Source organism: Ammodytes marinus (assembly GCF_949987685.1).
Source record: "Ammodytes marinus genome assembly, chromosome: 10".
Taxonomy (NCBI): Eukaryota; Metazoa; Chordata; class Actinopteri; order Uranoscopiformes; family Ammodytidae; genus Ammodytes; species Ammodytes marinus.
This window is the reverse complement of record NC_137214.1, coordinates 16,951,170-16,974,625: the sequence shown is the minus strand read 5'-3', so window position 1 is coordinate 16,974,625 and position 23,456 is coordinate 16,951,170. Positions and strand designations below refer to the sequence as shown.

The window sequence follows — 23,456 nt, the reverse complement described above, 5'->3', positions numbered from 1 at the left end:
AGGCTGTTGGATATTTTCTTTTGAATACTCATTTCATAATGTAATACACACACTCAAATAAATCGTCCAGTTCAGCAGTCTGTATATCAGGCCGGCATCATGAATGAATCATTATGCAACAAGAAGCTTATGGAGGCAATGGGAATCCCCAATGATTTCTAGGTGGTGTTATCAAGGAAGATGCTTAAGTGAGTGTGACTCGATGCTGTAAACATCCTAAAAAAACTGTATCCTCAGCTATCACCCTAAGCTCCTGTTTAAGATATAATTGGAAAAAAACACCATTCTTTCTCGCATCATGTGCCTTTGATTAAGATTGTGCCATGGTTTTGGAGCAGTGAGGCTTAGAATAGACGTTCTTAGGCTTTGTCTGCCCCCTCATGGAAAGCAAGAATATTTCAGTTTTTCACAAACAAGCTAAATCACAACGCAGGCATCATTTCTTTCACTACCAAAATTTGAATATATTGCTAATCCCTCCATTAGTTGATTATGTATTTATTAATTATTTGCGTTGTATGAAATGTTATTGCCATCAATCAATCAAGGTTATGATTATATCATGAGTATTCATGTGAGAACAATCTCAAATCTCAGATTTTTTTAGATTTTTGCATTAAAGATATGGTGCCAGAACTGTTTACATTGTCTCATGAACAGGTTCCATTTTTAGTTAATCATTTCCCTAATAAAAACTAAATGTTGACCATTTTTTTTTCAATTAGTAATGGGGATTTGTCATTCGTATTTGGTTAGTAAATGATTGTGTTGTTTTCCTCTTAGAGTCTTGATCTGCCATTTGAGTCAAGGATTGAAGTTATTTTCCTACTCTCCCTCCACAGGCTTCCTGTAGTGGAAAGTGTTACATTCAGTACCTTTTCTTCTGTACAAGGCTACTGTGGGAGCTCAACAACTTCAGGTGAATTTACCTTGTAGAGGTCATATTACGGAACTAAAGTAACCTTCACCACTACTGCATCATAGTTGTCCCTTTACTCAGTCTTGCTTTTTCTCCCCCAGAGCTCGAATGACCTTCAAACTGAAGCATAAAGTACAGCTTTATTCATTCTCTGTCCTTGTATACTGTAACACGGAAACAGTCTTTCCCATAGAAAACAATGTCTTCTTCATTCACCTTATTTTCTTATGTGAGAGTGAACCTTTTTAAACACTGTTTGACGTTTTTAGGTTCGGGCATTATAGACAGTCTGCTTGTCCAAATACCACATTACATCGTACCTAAACTCAGTTCTGATACTTTAAACCTAAAATGTTGATTGTACAGTATATTTTATTGCTGTTTTCAATAAATGGAAATGCATATTGTCTGTGACAGTTCTAGAATTACATTAAGCAATGTTTGTCTGCACAACACCCTTTTTTTCAACCTTTATTCATACAGATAATCTCATTGAGACACGGGGGTCTCATTCTCAAGAGCTACCTTTTACGAAGATGGAGAGTTTGTCACTGATGCAATGTAAATAACTTACTGATTGCTGTGCAGGCAAACGCATCTAATTGTGTTTGCTGGTTGCACTGCGCTTGTTTCATCTTTCAAATCTAGTGTTTGACTGAGCAGGCAGTGGAGGGGGCACGTTTAGCTTTGATTGGTGTACTCAATTGAGCCAGGCAGTAGAGTGGGTCATGGGTCAGTTCACTGGGTTAATTAGCCGTATTTGTCAGACTGTCATCCCCCGAAGGACTGTGTTCCAACTGCCACTGTTTACATTCAAATGATTTTCCAGCCCATTAATCACACAGCTCCAAAGACAGCACTGTTAAAATGTGAAATGAACATTCGCCTTGCTTTCTGTTGTTTGTTAAAAGCATCAGAGTCATAAAGACAAGGTTTCCAGATCAAGGGCAAAGGAATCATGCAACATGAATAGCTTCAAAGAAACTGTACCATTATCTGTCAAAATGTATATGGATAGTTCAAAAGAATTGTGTAAGCATATACCAACAGCTACTCTTACACTGTGCAAGCTCCTATCTTTCCACTGCAACTTGATACCATCTTTCATTAGATTAGCCTTGCCTGCTAAATGCTCATATCCTTCAAAGCTAGACTTTCTATTATGAATAAGTAGTGTCTCTGAAGACATATGAAGGTTTCTCTTTTCTCAGACTTCATAAAGCTTCTCTGGAGTCAGCATTTGTTCGTGCTCAGGAGCACTCTTCATGATGAGTTAACCGACCTTCGCTGTGTAGAATCGGTGGAGAGACCCTTTTTAATGTGGCCTGAAATCCACAAACACAATCAATCCCACACAGCCTTTCATTGCAGTTTGATTGAAAAACATTCAGTATTCATACCGCACATACGTCCTTGTACAATGCAATGGCATGAAAGACGGAGAGTTGAGACCTATCACAGACTTGCCACAGGGTGGCATTGTGTTACAACAAATAGCATTGCCTCGCCTACACTTCAGTGCTTTTCCCCTGGCCTTCAGTAACTCACTTCCTTGTAGAATGTTGTTTTAAGGGCCCATTTGTGCCTAGCCTGTTAAATAGGGCTGTTAGTTTGAAAGAAAATCATCTAGCAAGAAGAAGTGAATGCCAAACACCAGGTGTCCTTCTTAGAGCCTAACGGAAACGGCTAAAAACTTCCCTCTTAACAGATCTGTGCAGCTAAGAATAAAGTCCTTATGTTTCAATCATTTTGAAGGATCAAAAGTTAACAGCTCTGTACAAAACTTAGCCAAAGTCTTCAAGAGTACTCAGCATGTGCTGCAAAACTAAAGTTTCTTAATCTTGGCCAACAAATCTGCTGATATGGTTTTGTGTCTTGCTGACAATTTATACATATTGTATATAGAATCATGTGCTTGCGGGCCAATACATAACTGCTGGAATAACATTTCAGATGACCTTTAAGTCCAATGTATTGTGTTGATACAAATGCTTGATGCTTCTGGTTTTGCTTTTGTATTTCGGCAATTATGTCAAAGGCTAGTTATGATTTAGAAGGAGAATTACGGCCGCTGATCATTAGGTCTGTATTTTGTCCACCAACCTTGCCGTTGGTGGTGTACAAAGTAATTGATTATCCTTTGGGGAAAAAGGAAATTAAAAAATACAACGGCATGATCCTTTTGAATTTATTTCTAGTGTTACTATGTTTAAATTCACATTTACACCTGGGGCCTTCCCAAATACCACCAGTATTTCACTCCTGGTCACCTGTGGGTTCTTCACACACCTATCTGTAGATTTGTAATCAAACCCCCTGACAATGCACAAGAGATTTTGCACTATTTAGTATGGTTGTATGGCTGTTACAAAAACGCATGTAAGCAATTCTAAATATTATCATATCTAATTTATCCCACACACCAATCTGTTTTAAAGGAATAGTCTGACATTTGGGAGCAGCTGTTAGCGGCCTGCCTGGCTCTGTCTAAAGTGACAACAGGACACAAGCAAGTCACTGCTCAAGGCCACCCATGTTATTGTCACTGTCTTGTATGTTTCTTGGAGAGGTGTGTACTGAAAAGGCAAATTTCATTGTGCTGTAACGGTGCATATGACAATAAAGCTATCTATCTATCTATCTATCTACATTGACTCATGATCCCATGTCAATTTCAAACTTTCTTTGTATGGAGTAAACAAAACAGATTTGGAAAAAAATCACAGGCATATTTCGTGACCTTTGGACAGAGAACTAAGCTCGCCGGTTTTACTCATGTGCACAAGATGTGTACTGTTAAAACATTGCCTAAATTGCCAGGATAATTGTGTTCCAGAAAATGTAATTATTTTCAGCAAGTGGCTTGGTGGCTGAAGGAGTCATCAGGAACTGAAGCACTGGCTGGTGGATTATAATGGATTCTGTCCCGAAAGTGGATGTGTGTCTCTTCTACAATGTCTTCATTCAATACCGCGTTCTCTCCAGAGTTCTCCAGCGAATTGTACGAAGCAGAATAAATCATAGCGTGATCAAGATGTCATCTTTGTGATAATGAAAACATGATGCCTCATAATAAGTTTCCTCGATCAAAGGGAGACATTGTTGGCTTAATAACTCAGTGCCTAGTGGTTGAAGAACGTAGGGTTGTGTGGAATTATTCAGCAGACAATGGTGCCAGTTATAATCTATTATCTTTATGGAACTTACATTGTGCATTCAGAAAAGCGTGTGTGTTATACCTCAGAATGCTTATGAGCGATTGCCTGAGCACAAAGCATTGAGGTTAGACCCTAACTATGACTTATGGTTGTGTGTTTTGATGCACAGCTTAGATGTGCTTTATCTTCATCCAATTGTGATATTTCTTTATACCCTGGGGTGTAATCATTCCATGAGATATCGTATCTGTTAATAATTTCTCATATCTAAGAAATAATTGATTACTAGAAAAAATAAATCATATACCGCAAAGGGTGACTATGAATGTCCAGTATAAACACAAGAATTTGTTTTGTTTACTCAATTGAAAAATGAAAGAGAAATCTTCAGCCAAAAGGAATTTATCTTTGAGCTATCTCTTCAGGTACAACAATTGAAGGGAACATCAGGGCAGACAGTTTATTTTTGTTTGCAATTGAAGGTTAAAAACAGCAGACCCTGTTCTATAGACTCATCGCTAAAGTAAGCAGGAATAAACAACCTGAAGAACAATGGCACATTTTCCCACAAAGAGAACGCGATAACACACCCAACAACATTCAGCAATACAAGCAAGTTTTGACATCACAGGAACATTTTACAGTGTTCTGATACTTCTGTAAACCTGTGTTTATAACTTCACCCCCTTTATCAATTATTCAACAAAGAGGTTGTGCACAGATTTCAAATGCTCCCTTCTATTTGTAGGACTCCTCAGAGTAAACATTGATGCTGAGCCTGGCGTGCTATAGGTAACATCATATTGCTCTACTGTTTTCTGTCCTGCGATTTATGTTATCTGTTTTTATTTGATGCGTGAGGTTTATAATTTCAAAATGGTGCCGACATTATACTTTGAGTATGGAATTAATGATTCATGAGATGGCAAGAGGTGGGAAAAATGGGTTCAGTATTTTGGAAAGTCAGAGCTGTGCTTTTACTGTCGTTCTCATGGAGTGTAAGAATAGCTGGAATATGACACATGTGTATCAATTAGAATGCAATACACACTGACTTGAGAAAGTTGGTTAGCCAGGAAGGGCTTTAAATGACTCATTTCAAATACACAGTTCTGTACTGTGAGCAATATAAAATGCTGTACCTGGGCTTAAACATGTGTTCTGCGACGTTGCATTTCTTGCAGAGGAAAAGACGCCAAGGGCAGATTATTTCTGCTTAGTTCTCCTATTTCGCCTTCTTAACTGTGTCACAGTTGCAATGGTTATAGTGGGACTAGTTGGGTCTCTGAATTTAATCATGCTCCTCAACCGTGTGTGTGTGTGTGTGTGTGTGTGTGTGTGTGTGCGCGCACAAGACAGGGTTCTCTTTTCAACATAATTTTTTGTGCCTGCCACCATGGGCTACCTAATATACTGTATGTTTGGGCGGCGTAATGAGCTTTCAATTGGCCCATTTGTTTCCACCATTGCTTTACCTGAACTAAAAAGCTCCCCAGACATGTGGAGGTTGTAGTGATGTGCCTCAATTTAAGCCTTAATGAAAGCTGTGTCCCACCGCTGTGAGGCTGTTCCTTGACACCGCTTCACGTCCCCCGTTTCACAGAAAAGTGCCAAACAAGAGGCCTGCCTCCTTCGCTCCTGAAACGAGCTCCCCTTCTGTGATGAAAAATGTAGCCTGTCTCTTTGCTTATTGCTTTGGCATTTAGGTGGCTCAGTGTGGTGATTTGAGGAGCCTGTAGTGTCAAAGCTATTTCTCCTGCTTGCGGCTAAATGCTTCGCCTCAACAAACCTGACCATTGTCATTTCCCCCACATCGGCTTCATGGTGGCCGTGAAAAAAACGCCAAGAAGAGTGGGTAATAACCTTCAAGGAACAGGGCTGTGATTGCCCATCCATTTTACACTGAGGACCTGCTATATGTGGGTGAGGAGTGAGAATGGCAGTATAAGGTGGACAGTGCAGCATGTTTTGTTAGTGTTGGTGGAGGGATACACCAAGAAGGGAACAAGTGAGTGGGGGGAGGCCTGTACTGTATGGTGACTGCTGGAGCTAGTTTGTGTCTTCCACTTCAGGGCCTATACTACTTGGCTTTCTCCGGACCGCATGCATCTTTAGCTCCAGGATGACAATGAGTGCTGACAGGGGACACACACAGTCTAATCCTAATGGGTTGCTGGGGGGCACTGTGTGTGTCTTTAAACAGCACCACTGCTCACTGCCTACTGGGACCACTGACTGAGAAGCACAATTCACCAATTTCACTCCCCGAGCCTTAACCTGCACCAAATGGATAACAAATGTTGATTACCATCCTCGGTGTTGCTCTCTGGAGACCTAGATGAATGAGTCATGTTCATAGTATGAGAAGTTTGAGACTTTTTGAGACTTTAAAATGCAACTTTTGGTTGCATTTTGGTTGCATTTTAAGATGCAACCAAAGAGTCGTGGTTGGTGTGTTTTTATGTTTCACTTTTCCTGACAAACATTACAACCTTCTTGATCAATCATCCTTAGCTTAGAGATGTAAAAAATACTTGTAAATAAATCTAATCTTAATGCAGATTGGGACCGATTAGCTAACCCTGCCCTGTATGAAACCATTTGCATGTGCTCTGTAGCATTATCATAGTAAGAGGTGTTTGTTGACATAAAGAATCTGGCTACGAACTGCTACATTTATTCAGTTCTCCCTTGTGTATTAATATTTCTACATATGTTAATTGGTGTTATGAATAACTCTTGACCATTACTTGTCATAAAATGAACATGACCAATAAATGGTACGTGTCCATTTTCCTGCATGGTTTTATTGGAATTGGAAAGCAGGTTTAAAAATGTGCTTTTCAGCGCTCCCTTCCACAGAGCTGTTGACCTTGCAGAGCAATGCAATTTGATGGTGTCATTTGGTCTGCCTCATGAAGCCATCTATGTTGTTATTTCTTGCCTCCGAGCTCCCACTGATCACCATATTACAGTGGTGCATGACTAATTGGATGGCCACAGCCGTAAGCAAAAATAAATGCAACTGGATTGTCCGTGTAGCAGATTTCCAGTGTGTAGTTTTTTTTAAAAAAGAGGTTTGTATACCTATTTCTCTTTGTTAAGTGTTTTTTCTTTTATATAAAAAAATACTAAATGCAGTATGGTTATAAAACGATTTCTACCAAATGGCATAAGGTACTGGTTTGAGATGGCGAGTACAGTTTTATACACAACCTCTAGATGTCACTGTTGGTTAACCACAAATCTGTTTCCAGTCATTATTGTGTTTTTTTTTTGGATCACACAATGTCTATAACAGCAGATGGTGCTGATCATCACGACTCGCATCATATTTATTTTTCTTTGTTGCTCATTGTAAAATACCACCCTCCAGATAAAATACACATTACAATTGTTGGTACGTGTTGGCACAATGCAATTATTCCTAATTAAACAACTGATATGGGTTCTTGGCTGACAGCCCGAACCTGCAGTTGAAATAAAACAATTCAGGTGTGCGGTCTTATGTTTCGCCCTTGAGGGGGAGACTAATAAATCACAAACAGACAGCAGAGTAAATTTTCCTCACTTGTAATTCTTTAAATGCCTCTTCATGTAGAAACATAGATTGTGTTGTCCTCATCTGGTACCAAGACAATTAGACAGTAACTCAGCAAAGCACTTCATCTCAATGCAGCATCCCGTGGAAATGAGAAAATCATACTCGGCGGTGTCCACACTCAGTTGCAGATTGTTATCCATGATTCATCCCAGTGTTCTCACCTTCCCCTTCCTGATTAAAGGATCTCTAGAATGAGATCACTGATAATTGCACATACTGTATCACAGTCCTCTTATACCCCCCCACCTCTTACTCATCACCCTTGATCTCATTATTTTTGATTAAAATAGAACCAAACATCCAATGAATGAAATGTTATAATGGGTGCCTTGTTGACTGATATATATGTATATGCTATATGTTACACTGAAAAAGAAAGTGAAGCATCCTCTATCGCTATTAATAAGTGTTGTACATGATAATGCTTTGATAGTGAGTCATAGTTTTCCACTTTTCAGATTTAGCCCTATGAGAAAGTTGAGGTCAGAGTCAGAGACCCGCTGGGACCACAGCAAGCTAGCAAAGCCAATCAGCACTGTATAATTGAAATGGAACAGCAGTAAATAACTGCAGATAGGAGCATAGCCCCACTCCCACTGTACGATCAGATAGCCAGAGCAATGATGTCTGTTGGAAAACCAACTGTTGTACTACACACATGCAGTCCCAATGGACCTTGTAGACAGGCTATAGCACACAATTGTACAATGTACGCAGGAAGCATGGTGAATGTGGGAGGAAACTGGCAGTGATGATATGAAAATGGAGGGTTGGAGAGTCATGGTTAGGTCAGGTAATTGCTTGTTTTGGTCAATTTTGCACTGAATCATGAAGTTTTTTTTTTACTGTACTTGAGTCAGTCGGAATAAACAGGTGATAAATTGGCTCCTTCAGTCTTAAAAGGTTGCCATAGGTTTTTGGGGTAAGAACTTATCATTAAAATTGGTTTATTGACAATAACAAATATGGCATAATGTCTGTTAGGAAAGATCAATCCTATGTACAGTATGAATATTTTGAATAAGATTTAACCATTTAAATTTGTAAAAAAAAAAAAAAAAAGTGGATTTGTCACATTCAGAAGGGTAAACGTTCAGGGACGTTAAGTGTAAATACAGAGGTTATTACAGGGATCTTCAACAGGGAGTTAAGCTGTGTGTTAGTGGCCTCCATGTTGTTTTTCCTCTGTAATTCTGTGATAGACTAATAGGTCTTTCCACCAGGGAAATCTGCTTGGGTTTCCTGTCCCAGAGCTGCCCTCTTCCTCTGTCTGTGAAAACCTGCAGCCTGCTGCTTCTCCACACCCCGAGAAGCAGAGGTGGGGTTCGCATTAACACTGTTTGAAGATCCAAAAATAGACCACAGTATCCGACCTAATCTGTTGGATTTTACACAACATGGGCAGAGGCAATTATTTAACCTTCCTCACACACACTGACACTAAAAAAAAAATCCCGCTGGTTTGGGAACAAATTACCCATGTGTATATGTTTTTTGTGTCTCTGTATGTGACAATAAATGTGCTTTGGGCATGCATTGATCCTTTGTGGGTAATCCACTGTGCTATCTTTATGTGTCTTCATTTGTTTTCCGAAAAGAAAAACAATGCCAAAAATATATTTTTTGTTAAGATGTTGCATTCCCACAGCGAAATCCCTTCAACCTACTATGAAAGCCATTACCTCAACAAACACTCCATTCTTTCCATGTTCTAACAATGCTGTCTAACGGGTCCAACAATAGTCCAAATGGTTTACGAATGGTCAAATTGCTTGTCACCTTGTTACCCAAAGCTCTTTGCCTTTTTCCCCCCTTTCAAAAAGGCTGATACAAAACAATTTCAGCTCCTCCTGTCAGCTATGAACACCAAGTGTGGTCTCCACTTTGCAATTTCAAAGATTTATAAGTACAACATTCATATTTGGTAAAAGCCCAGTTCCTACCTCCACTTATGAGTATAACTGCAAACATTTACGGCACTTCCATCAAAGGCTGATATAAAGAAGATCAAAAGGAGTCTCTGCCCCTCTCCAACTTTCTTGCGATGCCTGAAGCAGGAGTGAACAAACAGAATTATTGAGCACTGGTTGAACATTTCAAAAAATGTGTCCCTCAGACCCGATGCACCCTCCTTATACAGGAGGGTAATTTACGGTCACGACAGATAGATTTTCTTGAGGTCTGAAACTCCCTGTTGCCTCCCTTTGTTTCACGATTGTAGAACTTTGTAGGCTTATGTCAAACACCAACCTGGCATGCCACTTTCGGTGTATTGACAATGGCATGGTCTCCATTATCTGGAAACAGTTTGCTGAACAACAATAAGGGCCTGTGTTAGTTCCTCCCACTTTACCAAATTGGGACATGGGGAGGCAATTCTGGGGCTAGCTAGACATATATCTATTTTATTTTTGGATTGGGTCCGGATTTACCCTGTAGCTAAAATGATCATTCCAAACAGATTGTTTCCTTTTTATGTTAACAACCAATAAGCTGACAGCATTCAATTCTGCTACTGAAACCGAAGAACTGCCCTTTCACGGCACTCAAGACTTTCAGGAGTTGACGGCTACCTTATGATTGACTGAAAGCCTCTCAATTTGCCTACGGGATGGGGGTCACAAGAATGGCACTGCCTCTTGGCCATACATCATGCCTGGTCATAAAGTAGATGCTGACTCTTTCAACACAATGAACCTGACCGAGAATTGTGTATTATTTTTTGTATTCAATAATCATAAGTAATAAGTAAAGTATGTGTATTCTTATTTTTGTATTCAAAACACTGGATGAAATTGTTAACAGTAATTGTTTTGTAAATAACAACTTATTTTTTCTAATTCTTAAAGAAATCCAGCAGGATGAAAAAATAAAATGATAATTTAAAAACAAAGTGAAATCCTTGGAACAAACTCTCCAAATATGTTTCTATTTCAGTGTCAATGGTACTCTGTCAGTATGACATTGCTAGAGAGTGGCTCAAAGCACTCCATCTAGCATTTCCATTGAGATATTTGTTCCCTTATTTCTAATGTGGAATTTATTTCGATGTGCCATCTCACACACTGAGGGTTATGTGTTGACTTGGTCTGTGGATTTAAACTCTCTATTATATTCTGCATTCATTGCACCACTGCAGGATATGATTATGAGGATATGTGCCTGAATCAACCATTGAGTTCAATTCTTTAAGAAAACAAACAGGAAATGTAGGGGTCTGTAATTGAGCGAAATAATGTAGGGCCACTCTGGTTCAGTTCATTACAAGCTCGCTCACTGAGTCCGGGCTTTACATTCTCACAGTTTTTTTCTGAGCAGCATTGTCTACTACTTTTGGCAAGAGGAGCTTTTGAAGGCTAAATGCCTTGGTCAGAGGCACACAGCCACTGGGTTTCTGAATGAGAGAAGAGATGCATGGAGCAGCAGCGTGCATACCAAGTGCAAACATGCAAATTATATAGAATACTAAGGAAATCATTGATGATGTTGAAAGAGAATGATCCATTTTAAATTTATGAAAAATGTAATATCTCTTTGGACTCAGTCACTTTTTTATATTTTTGTGCCTCTTATATATTTTTGAAGTCATCTCTGGGATTCCTGTTTCCTCTGCAACAATTACATCCTGACTGAATTAGCATTTTAATTACAAGGTGATTTTGGCAACAGTGCTGAGCACTGAATGATTTCTAATTAAGGAGACTTCAGAAAATTATTCCTGAAATGAAGGACAAGAGCTATTTACGGGGACATAACATTTCCCTAACGATGAATTAAAATTGGGGGCTGGGTCAGCCCTGTGTAGAATGTCTATCTAAATCACATACTTAAAAGAAGTACAAGCCCCTTACAGGGACAATAAAAATCAACATGGATACCCCAAAGAAAGTGGTGAACAATTAGCAAATTTGCCTGTTATCTTGATGAGGGTCACAGTCACCTGTAGGGCCTGTCAAGTGAGAAATGAGTAATTACCAGACTTAAAAAGTCCTTAAAGAGAAGTACTAAGTAGAAGTATTGTGATGTTCTCAACCTTTGTGCGTCTACTCTGTAAGCAATTACAGTGGCATGCCTCTCTGCACCCGTTGAAAGGAAACGGGGTATGTCCTGTACAGTATTCACTTGCTGCCTTTTTAAACAATGGGCCTTGTTCATGGTGAAGCTGATTACGGATGTAAGCTGTGTATGGAGTCAAGTTTTTTACTGCATGGTTTGTGTACAGTAATTGACATCTACAGTATGTGTGCCTGTTTAAGCAGCACATTCTCACCCCAAAGGGGAGCTTAAGCTTACTCATATTTGATCAGTGAAAACACTACTGCGGTGTTAAACGTTATGAATGCAAAACTAAAGTGTTACCTTTATGACTTCAGTTGGCATAATCCTAGATCTATATCTCCCTGATTTGTTATTGTCAGTTAGTGCAAGTGCAGACTTAGAGCACTGAAAGGTAATGGTTAAGCCGAGGTTATCATGCTGAATGTCCTGCTAAGGCTGACATCGACAGGTTATTGTTCAAAGTCTCTGCTGCAGCCTCGACTGAAGTGCTGCAACCACATAGATGCGGTGGGAGCAAACTCAGGGTTTCTTTTGAATTTGCATAACTTTGAGTGTTGACAAGCCCCTCTCAGATGCATCTTCGTGTTTTTCTACGCATTGAGAAGTGTTTTTGAAGAGCCCTTTAAACGGCACCTTCTTCTAGCTGGCTCCCATGGTAACAGGTAGACCTACCTCCATGGGGTATACAAATATCTCTTTACAGTTTTCAATGAAAAGGCATTTTTTATGTGGTTGGTTATTGGAAGCTCAATGAGAATGTTGTTGTCCTTGTGCATGGACTTTGCAATTTGTTTCTTAGGTTAACTGAAATCAATCTATTGAAATTAAGATAAACAAACGGGTCAAAATGCAGCAACATTTCAGTTATAATAGCTGCTGCTTACATCTTCTATCCCAACTGCCTTCATTTAAAAAATAAATTACACATGAGGGGAATGAGTAATTGACTTGTCATTTCTGTTTCATCTCTCAGGTCAAAATACATTGCTCTTTGCCACTGCTGCCTATACGACAGCCTCATATCTTTCCAAATATTTTGCGATGCTGTAATCATAGAGGAGGAATGGCTCCGCTGCATAACAAGTGCAAAGCATGCTAGGAGGTTCAGTAGGGACCTTTTGGCTCGATTGCTAAATAGGATGTGAAAGGCAAAACTCTTCTTGGCATAAATAAAGATTTAAATAATTGCTGGACTTAAATGTCTACAGTTATACTGTAGCCTATACAGTACATAGCCGTGCCAGAGTGCACATCTCATCACAACAAAGTGTGTTATGAATCCAACCATCTTCAAACAATGGTTTTTAAAAGGAATATGGAGAGAGTTGCAGATGTGTAGTATTTCAGCAAAGTTAAAAAAACAATAACAAAGTGAACACAGATACCACTGGAAAAGCATTCAGGAACATACTTTGATCTACTTTTTCCGGGGCATGGCCAGTCATCTCAGGATGGCCCAACGACTCCTGGGGAAATGATGCCCCACTCCCAGAGCAGCTGCATGCAGTTAATTATAGAGCTTGCAAGTTGATGTTGACTCCAGTGCACAGTATGTTATACCCAAACGATACACAAAATCACCAGAATCATTACACAAACATCTGTGGTATAGGATTTACATCTGATTAACAAAAGCAACAAAAAGTGCAAAACAAGTCATTTATGAGCAGGAGAATAAGAGTCTGGTTAACTACATGTTATTTATTTGGTCTTCTTTTTGTTTGCCATTACTTTGAATGTTATAACCTTACATGAAAGACATTGGAGATAATATGTACCGCATATAAACACTATTGCTGGAATGATTGTGGTCAGGACAATCTTTGGATTCAAATCTTAGATAAAGAAATATGTGCTCATATTTATTCCCCCCTTCCCCTTATTTCATTGAACCCTAGGGCGTTCTTGTTCTTTGTCATGTTCGCTAGAGGCTGTGCTGCAGTTTCTTACTGAAGATCCAACAGACCCAACCCAATAATGGGTGACGTTATAGTCCAACATGGACAGATGGAAAGCTGAATGACCATATTAAATGTTTGGAGGTGCTTTCAAGCAGCTGGAATCAAACATACTATCTAAAACTGAAATTCAGAGACTGGGATACTTAACATGTTTTTTTTAGTGATAACTGAAAATTGGATATTTAGGGACATTTAAAGTAATCAGGCAATACAACAGCAACTGTTGGTATACTGATGAAATAGAGCTTACTTTAATGCTTTATACTCTCTGCATTGGCCATTACTATTTATATTTTACCTTATCTCAAAGAATAATTGCTGTTCTTCAAAACAAACTTTAGTGGCTATATGTGATTACACATTACATCTGTTTTGTCATGCACAGTTAAATCGTGAGTTGCTAAACAAAGAATGTTAATTACATATTGTAAGCACTCTTATTGGGTTATTGCAGTACAACAAAAACAGATGAACATTATCAAATGAAATATAAAAAGCATTTTCCCATAGCTTTCCCATTTTTTTGTAAATTGTTTTGCGCCACCAGTAGGGGAGAACGGGGTAATCTGGGCCACTTTTTACATTTGCTCCCCTCTAAGCGAGCTAAAATGATTTATCACTCAAATTTACACATTTCCCATTAATTCAGGATGTTTCCTAGAAATGGGCATTAGCAGAATTTTTTCAAGACAAAGGGCAGTGAAAATTAGCCTGGCATTCCCAGACCTGCCACTAGGCGCTGGCAAATTAAATTTGCTGCGCGTGTTGGTCTGGACACGCTCCGTTGAAGCTTATCAAGAAAGCCAGAAATCTGGCGGGCGCGCCAGAGCCCCTTATATGGTACTCTGGGGAGGACGTAACCGGATGACGACAGTGACGTGCATGCGACGTCGAAGCCGTGATAGTAAACATCAGAGATGGCTGTGGATATGTTGTGCGAGTTTGAGACTGCTTTGGCCTCGACCCTTAACGATTTGGAAGACGGCACTCAAATCTTTCATTAGCAAGTAAGTGGAATGTTCTATTTTGCCGACCGACAACAGCAAACGTTTAATTTAACAGTTTAACAGCTGTTCGCTAAACGAAAGGGGCTTACGTCGCCTTGTGCATCGCTCTGATTGGTTGTAGTGCTATCCAACTGCGTGCAGTGGCATTTGAAATGCACGAGTAGGAGCCGCCCCTTGAGTTGGAAATTACTATTGATCGTCGCCAGACCCTCTATCGTTCAAGATATCAGGGTCTGGATTTCCAGGCTAAGTGAAAATAAGATTGTTTTAAAAAAAATTGTCATGAGGCTCACTTTACCCCAGCTGTGGGGTAAACTGAGACGGACCAGAAAAATCAAGGGGGTAAAGTGAACCAGCTGGCGGTAAACTGATCCACTTACTTTTTCCACTCTGAAACTACCATAACAACACATATTGTAACAGTAAGAATCCTGAAAGCTAGCCACACATTCCAGAACTAATGTCGGACTAGTAAAAGAATGATGGGGTTTGGTCAATTAAGCAAAGCAAATTTTCTAAACACTTGAAAGTAACTCTGAACAAAATCAAATACAACATATTATAATTCAAATGGTTTTAATAAGATTCAAATGAAAGACAGAACCAGTTAGATTAGAACACAGTCTGGGGGTCAGAACACAGGACCCTAGAGCCAGCTTGTGTCTGGGGGTCAAAGCATAGGAAAATCAGAACTAGCGATAACAGCCTGGGACTCAGAACACAGGAGAAGACCCAACTGGATTATAACATCAGCCTGTCATACTCTACAACCAGGCCTACTCTACATTACAGCCCTGAAGGTTACGGGGAAATATGAGAAGGTGCTCTTTCCGTGTGGTTGCCCCAGGTCGTCTTCCTGGTGTATTTCCTTGGCATGATGGCTTTTCTACAATGTGTAGTATGACATTAAAATAAAACATATGTTATGTAATATTACATTAAAATATGTTTAAGACTACACTTAAATTGTGCCTCATGGTGGGGGAAAGTGAAACAGTGGCTCACTTTCCCCCACCACCACAATTTGAGAAAAAACTACCTCTCTTAGCATTTCAGGCTAATCCTTAGCTAATATCATCACATGGTTTTTATATGTTGGTAGTTCATCAACACGTAGGATAGAAGTTTTTCTACGTGAATACATTTGCTTTGGCACAACAGTTGATTAAGTTGACAGCAAGAAAATTAACTTTTACATGCAAAATACCTATTTTGCTGAAAAAAACATGCTTACCACAGCACCATTAGGCCTTTCACACCGCCGCAAAATCGGCGCTAGTTCTGGGCTAGTTCGGAGCTAGAGACAGTGTTTTGGTTTCACACCGCCAGAGAGCCTGCTCCGGGCTGTAAAAACCGGTTCAACTCAAACACCAGGATTGAGCAGGGTTTGAGATAAGAACTGCTTGCGCCAGTGGCTGGGGGAGGGATTATCCTGACCAACCAGACCAACACAAACCTCATGCCCGCCATATTTAAAAACACCGCTACTACGAGACGTAAACATAACATAATTACCAAACGTAGCGATCAAATTGACCGGCGAGAATACGCTGTATGGGTCCTGTTTGGTTTGGCAAAGCGAGAGCCAACACGTGTAAAAATAAGACGTATTCGCCGCTGTTGTTGTGCTTAAAGCTAGCGGTAGCTTTAGTGTTAGCCACAAGAGCAGTACCTCTTGGTGATCAGATCAAAGAAAACTCTTTCTTTCTCTTTTTTACAGTGTTATTGATCCAAGCACAGCAGGAGGGTTAAATGATAACCTTCATGGTGTCTGTGTGGCCATCACCTAAGCAGACACATGCCCAAACAGCATGTTCTGTGTTTTATGAGTGCAACAATCCAAGTTATTGTTAATATCTTATGTTTTGGTACTGAGGAAAAATGGCATCGTTAGTGTCCCAATGGTGGTTGTTCTCCAAAATGCACCATAGTCCTGGTAAATAACAAATCTTTCTATCCCGAAAAAATTATGTGAATACAATATACAAATTCTATTTAACCTTATAAATGCACAATCATGGACTGTATGAAATATGCAATAAACAGCATGTTCTGCTCTTCCCAAAAACTTGGGGAGGACAGCGACAGCCAGCAGGGCTTAGGCCTACACAAAAGCCTGCCAACTAAAACCTCTGAAGTGCACTAATTAACCCTTTTACATTTTGTTAGTCTAATGCATATCCTACAATATCAGTTCAACTGTGCAAACTCCGCTGATGAAGACCATGAGTTGCAAATTATAGTTTATAGCCTATGTTAATTTTATTGTCAAAATATCTTCTGCTTCAAAGGTCAAGAACACTATGGTTAAACTATATTTGTTGTTAATTGTTATTATTATTCTGTCGATTGACTGATCAGTTAATTAGCTGTTTCAACAATGGGCAACTAAAACAAAAATCTTCTATAATTTACTTCTAACATTTGCAGAAAGAACACATTTATTTGTCCCTCATACGAACAAAGACTACAAAATAAATACTACAAACAGTGGGCCTACTGTAGGCTATATGCAAGACACAGACCTAGCCTATATGCCTACACAGAACTAGGCTACATGATCACATGTAGGCCTACTTTATTATGTAACTATGGCACATCACACTAACACCAGAGATGTGTCTGTATGACATCACCACACACAGACGCTGCGCACACACCCAGGGTGTGTTTCGTTTCCCGCCCTGCTTCCTATCCGCGGTCATCCTTTTTATAATTCCCTCATAGATATTTTACTTACAACTGATCCCCTATCCACTCGCTGCAAAATCAGACTGACCTCCCCGTCACAACAGTCTCCTCCCCCTCCGACGCCACGCCGACCTTATGACAGACGTAACATTGGACCAATAGCAACAGGAATCCCCGCTTCCTGCCTCGGGAGCAAATCAGAAGGCGAGTGGGCGGACTCACCGTGTTCCTGGCGTTCATGTTTGGTTGCAAAGGTAAGCTCTGTCTGGAATTTTGTTTTAGTTTTCGTTGACGTGTTATGTATTTTTCCTGCTATAATTTATAAGGTACAGTGTGTGATTGTGTCCGTTAAAATAAACAATGTTTGGTTGGGTAAGAGTCGCCCATTTTAGCTAGCCTGGCTAAGTGCACTGCTCTGCAAAGTACTCCCAAGCAGAGAGAACAACGGTGATTTTCATTATTACAACTGTTTATATTTATTCTAATCAATAACGGAATTGCTACGCAAATAAAAGCCTCGTTAGGGCGCGTTGAAATCGGTCATAGAACCCAGACCACCATTAAACACTTGTGCTTTGCTGGCCATCACTATGTTATTAGCCTATTGCTATGTCAAATGGTTGTAAGTTTGCTACTACCAATTGTGCCTGTTTCCAAAACACAGTGCTTTGTTTTGTCTGTGCTTGAATGTATATAGGCTACGTCACTATTATTATTACCATATTTATTATTATTATTTTCCAGACTGTCCAAAGGTGCCTCTGGCATCTTTGTTTACATCTGTTTTACCGTTTACAATCCACTGGCTTCACTGAATGTGACTGCTCCCTGCTGCTCCCCACGGAAACACGTGTTAAAACCGGTTAAAACAAACATTTGTGCAACTAATCGCCGAGGACATTGCCATGGACTGATTAACTGTTGTTGACATAATATTGTGGTCATTTCAGAAAGCTGTTACCGGCTCTTTGGACTGATTCACTGCTGAGCTGAGGAGACAGCAGGTCGGATACCACATCCTACCACACCTCTTCTCCAAGGAGCTCCTCGACTGTTGGATATCATTTTCGGGGAAAACTGAAGCGTTCGGCTTAGAATTCATCCTTTTTACCCTTATTTTTTTTTAAACCGGAATGGATTTCGAAAAGACCTGAACTGGATGGTTTGCTTTGCAATTGTTTTTCAAAGTTTTGCTGGTGGAGTTTGCCAACTTTTGAAGAGGTCGCATCGAGTGTTTCTGGAAGAAGGGCTCTAACCCAAAAGACGCGAAATGGATCAAGCCAGCGGCGGCGACGACCCGAATAAACCCTCTAAAAAGAAGTCCAGCGAGGATGAGGGGAAAAACAAAAAGCTGGTAGGTATTCTGACATGCTCTTTGCACTTGCATGGACGCACTAGTGTGCTGTGAACTGTCACATCCTGTAATCCCACAGGCAAGGGTTAATTTCACCCTCAACTTTAGTGAGATCGAGAAAGTTGCACTACTAAACAGTTGTTGAAAAGTTTCACTCACTAGCCTACTTTACATTGTAACTTTATGAAAAAAAAGTAGCCTATTAAGCCCATTCCAGTGAAAACTAAAAAACATGTTTTAGTTATTAGTTAGTCAGTTTACTCCTCATAGTGAGGTCAAATCAAACCCAACCATGTGGACACACAACTCCAGTACAGTCAGCAAACAGCATGTTGTCAATGCAGCAACTTTTCTGCTTAGTGCAGGATAAAGCTCAAACATTTATCGATGTGTTGTTATTACTTTTTAATGGAGCCCAATACAGAGCAGCTAATAGCTGTTAGAGTTTAGCAAAATAGATAGTCTTTCTTTCACTGAGTGCTTTACTTTTGAAAGCACTCAGTGCATCATGTGATTATCCCAGTGAATGCATCTCTGGAAAGTTCTGTGTGTGAAGAGCACTCTTGTTGTGACAGTTGTACCTCAGTATATATATTTTTTAAAACAAGCACGAAGGAGTCGTTCAGTTTGCAGGATGACTCATTGCATAGCGTGGTGCTGTCCGTCTGGTTGTATTGATTGCTTTTGTTTTGTGAACTGTGTGAGTGTATGATAACTGACAGCGGTATTATCAGCAGCACGAAAAAAAGCCAGTCACAGGAGGACAGAATCCAGTAGATAACAACTAAACACTCCATCAGCTTTTTGCAAGTGGAATAGTTTATGTCTGAGTGAGAGTGAGAAGCGTTCTTATTTAGAACATGGGAAACTGAGTGTGTATCGGTGGAACTCGGGGGGTCATTAGGCTATTCCTGCACGCTGCTCATTGCCTGGAAATGAGATCATATGATTTGGAGGATTTGCTGGAGGTGTTATATGAAGTCTGGATCAGTCACTTCTGATAACTCATGCTACACTCTAACTTTGTTTGTCTTAACAACAAGGTTTGCTGTTATTGTGTAAACAGTAAACAATGTCCCTAGCAGTCTCACTTACAAGAGCACCTTACTTTAAGTGAGACACACCTACACCTACACTTGTGCCTCATTTGGTAAACTGCACCACAGTGTTTTATTCATGTTCTTGAGTGGAATGTACAACTATAAATCTCAATTAAAATATCAAATGCATTAAGTGCTTCATGTCACTGTGTGCAACCAGCTGTCAGCAGCTCTAGTAACGTGCGGTAGGAAGTCCTTTTGCTTTGATCAATCCCAGAGAAACTTTGTCGATCATAGTTTCCGCTTGTCCTCAATTGTCAGTGTGAAAAGCGTGACAGCTGTTGAACCTTCTGGATTATGATGCGTCTCTCAATTGACGACTTGTATTGTTGCTTTATCACAAGCCTTTTCAATTGAACTGTGATTGTTTTCTTATTGTTGTGATGGATCAAAAGTTTAGTTACAGCAATCGCTACCAAAAAAGGAATTGAAAAAAAGCACAGTTTAGTTTGTAGTACCTAAGGACTTTATTCAGTACTGAGTTGTTTACTCAGGTGGTGCTTCTCGTTACTCTGGTATGCAGTTGCCCTAAAACCGAGACGTGACGACAAAAGGGTTCCAGTGCTGTGTTTCACTTCAGGGCAAATGCTCTGTAACTTGTAAACATTGGTCATGTTTCAGCAAAGTTAAAGTCGGGGAAAGTGTGTGTGTGTCATATTAAATGCCAGACAGACACACATCCAAGAGTGGAAATATTAGATATAGTCAGAGCCGCTAAAGGGTGTTGTCGTGGGAAATCCTAACAACAGCCTGCTGCAACTCTTGAATATCCTGCCGGCCAAGTGTTTAGATGACATAAGCACTCAGCGGAGCAACAGGGAGAAGTCTTCAATACGATCGCTCTGCTACTTATTGTTCCTTCAAGTGGTCTTGGGCTAGGCTCAGTCCCTGTTGCTCAATCCTCCAGGCAGTGCAGTCAGAGGCAAAGGAAGTCCAAAACTTTGGCTGTTGCAAAATATCTCAACACAGCTCTCGACACAGAGTTTTGGGGGAGGAAGTCATTTATCATCCCTGGGTGGAGCCATGATCTGTCCTCGTTTTTTGTTTATCGACACTTTTTAGCTTCCCCAATGTATACTGTAGCTCCAAGTTTGTTTGGAGACTTGTAAACAAGCTCAAGTGTGCAAACATGAGGCTATAAAAGGTATTCAAATGAATGGAATTGAAATACAGAATCTCTTTAAAAACAAAAAATGCAATATATTATGTGTCAATACTTTTTGCAGAGGTCTACAAGATGATGACGGCCATCTCACATTGTGCAAGTGTTGTTCTTTCTCATAGAAGAACACTCTAATATTTTCTTGTACTTTACCATTGAAAGTCTTTTTTACCATATATGGGGCCAAAATGATTTACATTCCTGATGTGTAGTTTGTGTGGATGTGGTCCAGACATAAGGGTGGGGCAATAGCTATCATGAGCAGGATCAAAGTAGGTGTTGTTGTCACTGGCTTTTTCACACCCAGAGGAGCTGCTGCAAAATCCAGTTACCATTTGCCCGGCTATTAAGCAAAGTGTCAGACACTGGCACAGTTTGGTCACACAGCAAAGTCAAAACAGTGTTTAGAGGAGAAACACGGAGCGCTGTATGTTTGTTTAACAAGTCACACTGGGCAGGATTACATCACAGCAACACCATTCAGGCTTTGGGCCCAGATTACACAGATCCTTCAATACTGCCAAGGACATTGGAATAACACCACAGTGTTATGAGATATGGGAGAGAGAGATATTCCCCAAACTTTTCTGTTTGTTTGTTGCTATACTTTGTGTGGTAATGTCCTATTCTTACATTAGGAATGGCATCTAATACAACTGGAATGAGGTGAAGTATTTCAGGGGAGCCGGTTTGACAGAAAGGGAGAATTATCATCCCTCTGCATACCAGATAAACTCACACACAGATTGGCATGAGGGAAAGTTGTTCAGACTATGTGACTTTGCATCACTGATTGTAGGTTCAAGCTTATTTTACATCTATAATTTGAATGTGGAAAACTGATATTTCTTATGTATGCCATTTTTCTATTGCTTTGAAATAGCGAGGTGTCGAGGACTATTCGGTTTATCTTATTTCTACGTCACTTATGTGAGGCTTGATTTCTAAATGACTAGCATGTTTAAAAAAAAATGCAAGGAACCTGTTCTCAGGCCGAACAGCTGACATGTCGTTTCTCATTTGCTATGATTTCATTGAGTTTGGCATGTTGTGAATTGAGACACTTTGAATTTCCCATTCAGTATTCATCCGTGCACAATATTTAGTATCTTATGACATTGATGACAAACCTAACAACTTTATATTATATGAAGAGCAATGATATTGTGAAAAAGTTTCTCTCTTATTATAGCCATTCTGGGTTTTATATAAAAAGCAGTAATATATGAATGAAATACTCACTGAGCAGAGATGTGTGATACATCTGTTATTTTATCAGTATGTTCCTTGAAAGAGATTATCTCTCCAGTGTGTTTGGTGGGTAATTCCATCCTGCAATGTCTACATCCAGACAAGAAAAAGGACTGATTCATGTTTGCTTATTACTACAGTCGTTGCTTGTCTACTCTTGCTTTCAATTGTAAGGAAAGGAATAAGGTTGAAAAAGTTGAATTGGTGTGTTGTAAAAACTTTATTTTTATTTTTTAACTTTTACACTTTGAGGATAAAGATGAAATACAATGTTGAGAATACAGTATACTCGACAGTTCCAGACTGCAGTACAGCTGGAAAGATGTTGACAGATGTGAACCTCCGGGATTAATAACTCAGAAGTAAAATTTTATTAAAACCCAAACGCCTCAGAAGAGTTTGATAAAACCACTATAACTTTTTGTTAGGATTAATTGTGTTCAAAAAAACATACTGTTTGTATGGGAAGATTGTTTTTTTGGGGGATAATGGGGATTTGTGGAAGAGCAACATACTGTTGTAGGGATTTGTATTTATTTTTATGTTAGACCAGACATCTATGTCCAGCACCAGAATGTCATGATTAAGAGTGTCTATAAAAGATAGTGCAAAGAATTAAATCAATTAATAATAAATAAAAACTATTCTTTTGTTAAAAAAATAAGAGATTCTTGATCTCAATTATTAAGAAGAAAAACCTTTGAGGAAGAATCATGCAGTCCTAGTTCGTTGATCTGACCTTTAAGATATATTGAAAAGACTAAATCACATACAGTGTATGTAGCAGTTAAATATTTGCTCTAGCTAGTATGAAGTCTGGTGCATCACCAAAATGTAAAGAATAGATGTAGCATATTCTAGAAAAAGTTATATAAACAAAGTCTGTACTTTAATAAGCATGGAAATACATGCATGGAAAAGTTAGGGTAATAATGACTAGATTAAAAAAACATGAAGTGTAGCCAATTATCGTTAACGTTAGCTGTCTCCCAGCTGCTGTTTGGAGCTAGCTGCAGTCTGGGAAGGTCATTTTAAAGATGTGTAGAAATACTTTGGCTTCGAGGCCAATGACCCTGCAACACCCAGGGACCTAGTTAACCTTTACGCTCAAGATGTTAACAGAGCATTTTTACAAAAAAGAAAAGAAAAGTGTAAATACAACGTGTTATTCACCCTGAGGGGACCCACAA

At 39.5% G+C, this 23,456-nt stretch overlaps 1 protein-coding gene across 5 annotated transcripts in view; it reads left to right on the top strand.

Annotated features, from left to right (window-relative positions):
* Positions 1-17,638: 17,638 nt before the first annotated feature.
* diaph2 (diaphanous-related formin 2) overlaps positions 17,639-23,456 on the top strand; it is a 357,664-nt gene continuing 351,846 nt past the window's right edge. For 4 of the 5 annotated variants that reach the window (XM_080035789.1, XM_080035788.1, XM_080035790.1 and 1 more), the window contains exons 1-2: positions 17,639-17,653; positions 18,350-18,753. In XM_080035789.1, coding sequence (XP_079891915.1) covers positions 18,670-18,753 — 84 coding nt within the window. In that variant the 5' untranslated portion in view covers positions 17,639-17,653; positions 18,350-18,669. The other variant, XM_080035787.1, reaches the window with a different exon arrangement.